Raw genomic sequence first — 9320 nt, 5'->3', positions numbered from 1 at the left:
ACCACTGACTTCGAATTGGATACGGGAGCTGCATTGTAGATTTGTTAAATAGGACAAGACATCCCACAGTCAGTTATTTTCTGTGTTTTGACAAGTTGTGGCTCTCTATAATGACCTCTGTCTGCTGCAAAACGAAGCTTCTTTGATGAGGGTGAGAACTATGCTTTTCTGTGGGAATAAAGATAAGTAATAGAATGCAATTAGAAATTATATTGACTCAGTGAATTAGTATTAGAAGCTTCTCTTCTAGGGTCCATGGCCTCACCATCCATGGGTAGCAGGATGTTTTCTCAACTATTGAATGAGACTTAAGTCCAGTTTTAAGGCTATTTTTTAACTCTAAGATATATGTGCCATTATTGCGTCTTTCAGGATATCTTGCTATTTATGTGTAAATAATTTATAAGTTTTTATAATGCTTGGATATTTATTTACAGAGTAGGGAAATGAGGCATTCAGTGAAAAAAACATATGACATGTTCAAATAAAGTGGGCAGTGATTGAGATAAAGCATAAGTATGCCAAAGAGAAGTCATTGATATACATTTGATAAACGACATCCCAGTGGCTTGTCTTGGAAGTCTGCCTGCATTCCATAATACCCACTCCTCTGCTGCAGACTGCTGCTCAGGATGAACTCTGTGGTTTCTTCCAACAGAAGCCAAAGGTGGAATGAAGGAAATCAAAGCATGGCGTCATCTTTCATTCTGTTGGCCTTTTCAGAATTTCCCCACCTCCAGGTGCCCCTGTTCCTGGGATTCTTGATCATATACACAGTGACTGTGTTGGAAAACCTTGGTATGATCTTTATCATCAGGATTAATCCCAAACTCCACACTCCTATGTACTTTTTTCTCAGCCACTTATCCTTTGTTGATTTTTGCTACACATCTGTAATTGCACCTAAACTGTTAGACCTCTTGCTTGTAGAAGACAAAACTATCTCCTTTGAAGGGTGCATGGCACAATACTTTCTTGGATGTACATTTGTGATTACAGAGATGTTCATGCTAGCGGTGATGGCCTATGACAGGTTTGTGGCTGTTTGCAACCCCCTCCTCTACACTGTGGCAATGTCTCATCAGCTCTGTTCTCTCCTGGTAGTAGTGACTTACATATGGGCTGTACTCTTTTCCTCAACCCTCACGTATATCCTTTTACAGCTCTCTTACTGTGGACCTAATGTCATCAATCACTTCTGCTGTGAGTACTCTGCCCTCCTGTCTGTATCCTGCTCAGACACCTCCTTCAGCCAAACGGCATGTCTCGTCATCTCTATGTTTAATGAGGCTTGTTGTCTCCTGATCATCATTACCTCCTATGCTTTCATTGTTGTCACTGTCATCAAAATTCCCACCAAGGGGGCCCTCCGGAAAGCCTTCTCCACCTGTGCTTCCCACCTCACAGCTATCGGCGTCTGTCACGGAATTGTTCTCCTCCTATATTGTGTGCTCAAATCTAAAAGCTCACTATTTCTCGTGAAAGTGGCCACTGTTTTCCATAGCATGGTCATCCCTATGCTGAATCCCCTCATCTACAGCTTCAGAAACAAAGATGTTAAAGAGACTCTCAGGAAGTTAGTCTACCTAAAGTATATTTTTCGTTCAATATGACCAAACATGTTTTTAATTACTTTAATAAATATACTTTATATATTTTATTGACAATTTGTAGCTATCTCTATCAATAATAGAATGATATTTACTGGGAAACTAGATGGTACATATAAATTGTATACCTACAATACATAAATCTTAGTATGATTCAATAATTACCTATAAGAAGTAGAGAAAGGAAATTATCATTATGTTCTTCTCAGAATTTAGTATAGTAACATGGAATTTTTAAATCTTTTCTAAAAGTATATTTAACAATTACCAAATGACTTTCCTAATATCTATCTATCTATCTATCTATAAATATATATATATCAGTACTTAGATGTTCAAGTAGCAACATGAAATATCTAAACAAACAAATAAAATTACATTTAATTCCAAACAGACCATTCTGATACCAAAAATTTACCAAATAAAATATGATTATATACATGTATATCTATTACTTTCATAGTGTGTAGTATGATATAGTTCAGTTTATTTCAGCTTTATAAATTAAACATTTTCTTTTCTGTATTTGAAAATAGCCATAGGATTTAAAGTAGATTCGAATCTTCCAGTTTGTCTTTTGTGGTAGTGTAATCATTCGGTGGTTATTGTTATTCATGTAAAACTGAGTTGAGAATGTTTTAGGTTCACTTCCATTGTAAAAGTCATATATGTGTAATTGTTTTACCCAGGTTCGTTCATAACTTTCTAACATAACAAAAAGTATATCTATATTGAAGTAATTCATACATTCGATGCAGACATTGGCTATTTATATGGAAAAAAGAGCATTTGTTTAATAATTGCTAGTTATATACTGTAATTAGCCATCCATTTTCACCTGTGATTTTACTGACTAACTGGGGTTTCGAATCCAGGCTCCTAAACTAGTAGATTTTAGTCTTCAGGCCTATGTGCATGAAGACAGCTATGGAACATAAATCTTCTCTTCTTATTAGAAGCAGAGTCAGAACTGAGTAATCGAACTCACTTCAAGATTACCTTCAAGTCACAGATTACCTCTCACCTGTTACCATTTTATAACTCAGAAGAAACTGGAAGTCTAAGCCCAAATCTATACAGGAATCTAGAAATGTTTTGTGAACAAACAAAACATTGGAGTAACAGGGTGTCATGCTTAGTCAAGCTATTGATAACATATTTCAGGTGCTAAACTCCATTGCCATTGTTTCTAGGACAATTTGAATTGGTGTCAACATTGTTATATTATAGATGCTTAAGTGAAATGTTAAATGTAACTTTTGATTTCCTGAAATTTAAGCACTTCAGGACAAACAAGGAAAATACACATGAAGTGTAATTGGAATATAATCTCATACACTAGCAAAATGAATCCTGGAGATAGTGGAAACAAAGGTAGAAATGTTGAAATATCCTTTTCACTTTTGTTGACTGATTTTACAATAATATAACATCAAATCATGAAAGAATAAGGGGAAAGTGCCAGGTAGTGGTGAGAAATAGGAAAGCAAAGGCTACCAGCAGTGAAGAGAGAAAACAAAGAAAGTCTGACCTAAAATTGACTATTAAGGGTCAGATATTGTAACTATATTACAATCTCAAAAAAACTGACTATTAAAGAACTATAGAATATGAATTCTTAGGTTTATTCACAAAGTCCCAATCAGTAATGCCACCAAGTTCTAGGTTTAATTAACTCTAGATAACTATGTGATCATATTCACCAAATTACCACTGATATTACTTGCAAGTCATTTGTTTTCTTAGTGTATTTATTGTTGCGAAATTGGCTCAAAAACTGATTCAGACCTGGATCAAAAAGCTTATGAGACAGTTAAGAAAGGGATAACAAAAACTCTCTTGAATTCTTATACTTTGCTGCAGTTCCCTGTACTTAGTCAATTAGAAATGTATCTAGATAATTTATAAGTGAAATGAAAGAAAATTTCATACTGATTTAACAAATTGTCCTTATACGTATAGTCCTATGCTGTATCAATCAGTCAAACAAGCAAAAACTCTTAGTAGATAAGCATTGAGTTTCTGGTTCTTTAGTAATCTTTAGACAGATTTTAGGGTGGTAGTGATTTGAAGTTATTATGTACAATTCATTAACTACATGTTATTGGGTATAGAGAAAGTAACCTTCATTTACTGACATTAAATCTGGCCTGGGGGAATTTACTCAGGATGGAGAGTCTAGTTCTTAGTGATAACTCCTGTATGGGAGGCTTAATGTTATAACAAGAATATTAGGTTGAACCTCTGAGACATTTTTCATTCTGACAGGTAGAATATATTATGCAGAGAGAGAACAAAACCTCTTAAATGTCTTGAAATATTTGAAAGTACAAACTGAAAGAGAATAAATAGATTGTTAAAAAGTCATTAAACTCTTAAAAATAAATAAATATGTTAGAACATGAAATTGAAAGAAGATTATGAATCCAGATATTCTTAAATATGGGATTGCTTGTGATGTTTAGTATTATAGTATGTTTGAAGGAGACCATTAGGTGTGAGTATAGGATTCTGAATTTTTGAATGTATAGAAGCAACACTACTAATGAAGACAACAGAACACCTGAACAAAATCAATAATCCTATGATTTTAAAACATACCAAGTGTATTGATAGATATAGTGCGACCTGAAGAAAGGTCATGTAGATATTCTCAGTTAAAGTTTACCCTAATCATTTTACAAAGTCCAAAATATATTGCCTGAAAAAATGTGAATAAAAATAAGAATACTTATAAGAATGCAAGATATAGAATCTACTTCAAGTATGTGAGTGTTATTCCTTGAGCCATATGATTACTGTGTCTCTCAAGGTGTGTAATGTAGGGAAACTGGAAACTGAATGGGGAATGAATTTTGTTCTTGGACCAGACTTTGGTTCTTCTGTCAGAAATTATGCTGACTAGGAGCACTCTGCTATCCCCTGCTCTATATTCTGGAGTTATCACTTCCTTACGAAGAGGGCATGCTTTATCACTTGTATAGTAGTGAACTTGGAGCTCTCCAGGTGGTCATTTTACCTAAATTTTCAATTTTTACTTCATTAAGTGATTGATAGCTGCTGGATATGATCCTAGTATACTGTACAAAAAAATATTAAATACAGAGAATTTTACTAAAATGCAAGAAAAAGGTACATGAAGTTGTGAGGGACACGTGGTGGGGAGTGTTAGGGGACAAGTAGGAATGGACAGAAAAGAGGTGGATTTGATCAAAGGACATTACATGTATGTATGAAATTTGTAAACAATAAAACAGATCCTAATTATGTACTGCAAGAAATCTTCACTTGTGCCTCCTGTATGGTGGCAACAGCAATTTCCATGGAATATTTCCTAATTTTTACACAATGCTTATACCTTGAACTCATAGCTACTGGTCATTGTAAGCTTGCATTTTACCAAACCACTGTGAGTCTACTGTTGGGTTGTTTACCAATAGACTTGGAAACAAGAAAGCAGTGCTGAACATCAGAAAATTAGTTATAAAAATGTCTTGTCACTGAGTATAGTCACACACATACATGTACACTTTCACACAATTTATACTCCCACATACATGTACATGCATTCTCACTATTTTTACCAAGTGCTATATATTTCCTTGATACTTATTACATTTTCTTCAAATAATAGGGTCATATTTTCAGAACATGGTTACATGTTTTATATATAACTTTGGGTATTAGATACCTTTATTGTGAACAAAGAAGATTGTCACTGAGGAGGTAATCAATTATTGTAGGCATGCAAGTATCAAAAATTTCTCAATCTTTGGGAAAATTCCTTATTAAGTTCTACTAACTTTTTCTAAAAGTGCCACCATAATAAGTACCAGTTGCCAACAAAGTCCATTGATTCAATTATCTTGTCCTTCTAATTTAATTGTCCAAAATTTACCCGGAATTATTTTTGCAAAAAAATCTACTTGAATCCATGTTCTTATCTTGGGGTTACTACCAAAGACCATTGACACCTGTTATTACTATTGCTACACAATCTCCTGTACCTCTAAGGTATCTGATACCATCTTCTGCACTCCAGGAGAAGCTGCACTTACATATGTACAAACCCACATGCAGACACATGCAAAATCACATTATTAAAAAATTGAATAAATCTTAAATATATCTTCTGTTAAAATATGTCATAGTTGATATGCTTGAGGGATAGTGATGGAAAATAGTCATGTTATGATTCTTGATATTTTAGTAATGATAGTTTTCTTTACTTGATAGGTATGCAACATAATTTATTCAGTTGAAGAGAGCAATGGCTCATTGTATTTAGTTATGCTTCAACAAAAGTAATCAATAAAGAATTTGAAAAAGTATTTAGATTTTTGGTAATTTGATACCTACATTTTGAATATTTCAACAGCTGCTCTGAACACAAATTTTGAGGCAGTTTGTTTTATTTATTTATTTAAAATAGTTTTTTTCTTTCATACAGTATAACCCAATCGCCTCCCTCTTCCTCCCCATATTCCCTCTTCCACAGATCCAACAGATCCAACACCACCCCACCACCCCACCCCACCACCCACCCCACCCCCTTACAATTCCCCACCACCTTCAACCCCCTGTCTCCCTTCAGAAAAGAACTGGCCTCCAAGAGACAACAACAAAACACAACAGTAAGACAAGACAAAAGCTCTTACACTGAGGCTGGACAAGACAACCCAACAAGAGGGGAAAAGTCCTAAAAGCAAGCAAAAATGTAGAAGACACACCTATTCCCACAGTTAGGAGTCCTGCAAAACACCAAAAAAACCAGGCACAACATTTATGCAGAGGACCTGGTGCAGACCCTTGCAGGCCCTGTGTTTGCTGCTTCAGTGTCTTTGAATCCATATACACCTTGCTTAGTTTATTTAGTGGACCATGTTCTCTTGATGTCCTGCAACTCCCCCCCTCCCCCGCCTTCCACAGGATTCTCTGAGCTCTGATGGGTGGAACCCTATGGAGACTTCCAATTTAGACATTCTCTCCACATATTGTCTGGCTCTGGTTCTCTGCATCTGCATCTGCTTCCATCTACTACCAGAGGAAGCGTCTGATGATTGCTGGACAAGGCACCAGTCTATGAGTACAGCAATATCACTGGGAATTATTTTGTTGGCTTTTTCTTTTTTTTAAAGATCACTTATGTTTGGTTCTCTGGGCTATCTAGCCTCCAGTTCCTGGTCATTCAAGCAATGTTGAGCATTGTCTTCCTCTCCTGGAGTGGGCCACAAGTTAAATCAGATAGTTGTTGATCACTTCTACAAGTTCTGCACCACCATTGCCCCAGGATATGTTCCAGGCAGGACAGATTGTGAATCAGAGGTTTTCTGGTTATCTTGGTATTCACCTTTCTCTTTCAGTAGCCTGCAGGTTCCCTTCCTACACCAAAGAGGTTAGATAGGACATTGGGTTAAAGGCTCCATGTGGTCACCAGCTCAATCTCTCCACATTCAATAAGCTATGCGGATGTTGGCCTTTGAGTGGGACCCAAGATCAGTTTGCAGAGATCAATTCTCTGTGCTAGTATCAGCCTCGCGTATTTGAGAATCTCCACGGGATCCACTAGGCCAAAAACTCAAATAAATACAAACTAATCCTGCCACTGAGGGCCTAGCCTGGCTAAAAGGGATGGCGAGTTCAGATTCCAAATCTTCTTTTAAGAGGAGTCCTCAACAGGATCACCCGACAGATTCCAAGAAATTCCCACTGCACTGTTTTCACACCTCCTCAAATGCCTTTCAATTCCAGCAGTCTTTCTCAATACTCTATCCCTCTATCCCATTTTTATGTATCCAGCTCCTATCCCCACCCCCAACTAGTAATTCTTCAAAATCTATTTTATTTCCCCTTCCTAGGGAGATACATGCATAGTGCCAGAGCCTTCCTATTTAGGTAACCTCTCTGGGTCTATGGATTGTAACATATTTATCATTTACTTAACAGCTAATACCCACTTTTAAGTGAATACATACCAAATTTGTCTTTCTGGGTACAGGTTACTTAGAACACTTTTTTTTTTTTAGTTCCTTCCACTTGCCTGAAAATTTCTTGATGTCATTCTTTTGAACAGTTGAGCAATACTCCATTGTGTAAGTGTACCACATCATGTTTATCCATTGTTTTGTTGAGGGACATTTAGTTTGTTTTCAGTTTCTAGCTATTATGAATAAAGCCACAATGAACATATTTGAGAAAGTTTCCTCATGGGAGAATGGAGTGTCCTTTGGGTATAATGCCCAAGAATATTATGGCTGGGTCTTGAATTAGATTGATCCCAATATTCTGAGTAACTGCATATTGATTTACAAAGTGGCTGTACAAGTTTGCACACCCACCAGCAATGGAGGAGTGTTTCCCTTGCTCCACATCCTCTCCAGCATAAGCTATCATTTGTGTGCTGTATGTTTAATGTTTTGATTACTATTTAGTGAGGATATTTTTTTCTGATCCAGTTCCAATCTATTTGGTGTTCTGCATGCTTCTTGTACCTTTATACGCATATCCTTCCTTGGGTAGGTAAATTTTCTTCGGTGATTTTGTGAGTATTTTCTGGGCCATTTGGCTGGAATGACTCTCCTGCCTCTATTTCTATTGTTCTTAGATTTGGTCAGTTCGTGGTGTCCCACATTTCCTGGATGTTTTGTGTCAGGAATATTTTAGTAATTATTATTATTTTTTGTTTGATGTGGTCATTTTTTCTATCATATCTTCAATTCCTGAACTTCACTTTTCTATCTCCTGGATTCTGTTGATGAAGTTTGCCTTCATATTTATTGTTCAAATTCCTAAATCTTTCATTTCAATAATTTATTCAGTTTGTGTTTTCTTTATTGCTTTTTCCATTTACAGGTCTTGAAGAGTTTCATTAATTTCCGTCAATTGTTTGTTTGTTTTTTCGTGGATTTCTTTAAAGTATTTATTAATTTCATCCATTTTTTTGTTTGTGTTATCCTGGCTATCTTTAAGGGAGTTAGTTATTTCATCCAATTGCTATATTTTCTGGATTTCTTTAAGGGATTTATTAATTTCCTCTTTAAGGACCTTTATTATCTTCATGTAGTTGATTCATGGCCTTTTTCTTGTGCTTCAGTTATGTTGGAATACTCAGGGCCAGCTGGGCTCTAGTGAAGCCATATTGTCCTGGCTATTGTTTATTGTGTTCTTATGTTGGTATCTTGCTCAACCAAAGGTCACACCCTCCAGAAGACCAGGTAGCCTACCTGTAGATCTTCTCTGCTCTCTCTATTCCCCCAGCTTCAGGTTTTGAGATGATTAAAAGCCTAGGTGCTGGCTTCTGGATCTTTTGTTTTGTCTTATTTTTGTTTATTTGTTTGTTTCTTTTGTTTCAGGTGGTATTTTGTTCCATGGTTTCTGTTTCCTCTCTTGATTTTCAAAGAGTGTGTTAAATGTGTTGTGACTATTTTGCTGCCCTGTTCACCTGGTGTGTTCATAGGGAATGCCTATTGGTGTTCGAGGCTGGGATGCAGAGATGTGTGAGGGGAAGGAGGTCAGAAGGGTCTGTGGGAGTCATTGGAGTTGTTGACAGGTGGGGAGAAATGCTACAGATGGTGTTCTGTTGAAGAACTATGTACCAGCCTGAGGGTTTGGGTCTGCTGGGGGAACAAAGCGAGCAGAGAAGATCTATGGGTAGGCTACCTGGTCTTCTGGAGGGTATGGCCTTTGGTTGAGCAAGGGGTGTTCACTGGA

The 9320-nt window shown here is 36.5% G+C and overlaps 1 protein-coding gene across 1 annotated transcript; it reads left to right on the top strand.

Annotated features, from left to right (window-relative positions):
• The first annotated feature begins 632 nt into the window (after window positions 1-632).
• On the top strand, window positions 633-1613 carry LOC128101932 (olfactory receptor 1165-like). Its single transcript, XM_052725393.1, has one exon. It carries the CDS (start codon window positions 633-635, stop codon window positions 1611-1613), a length of 981 nt encoding a protein of 326 aa, XP_052581353.1.
• The last annotated feature ends 7707 nt before the right edge of the window (window positions 1614-9320 follow it).

This window comes from Peromyscus californicus, unplaced genomic scaffold (assembly GCF_007827085.1).
Source record: "Peromyscus californicus insignis strain IS unplaced genomic scaffold, ASM782708v3 Scaffold_7__1_contigs__length_154581171, whole genome shotgun sequence".
Classification (NCBI taxonomy): domain Eukaryota; kingdom Metazoa; phylum Chordata; class Mammalia; order Rodentia; family Cricetidae; genus Peromyscus; species Peromyscus californicus.
This window is presented reverse-complemented; position numbering and strand designations above follow the sequence as displayed.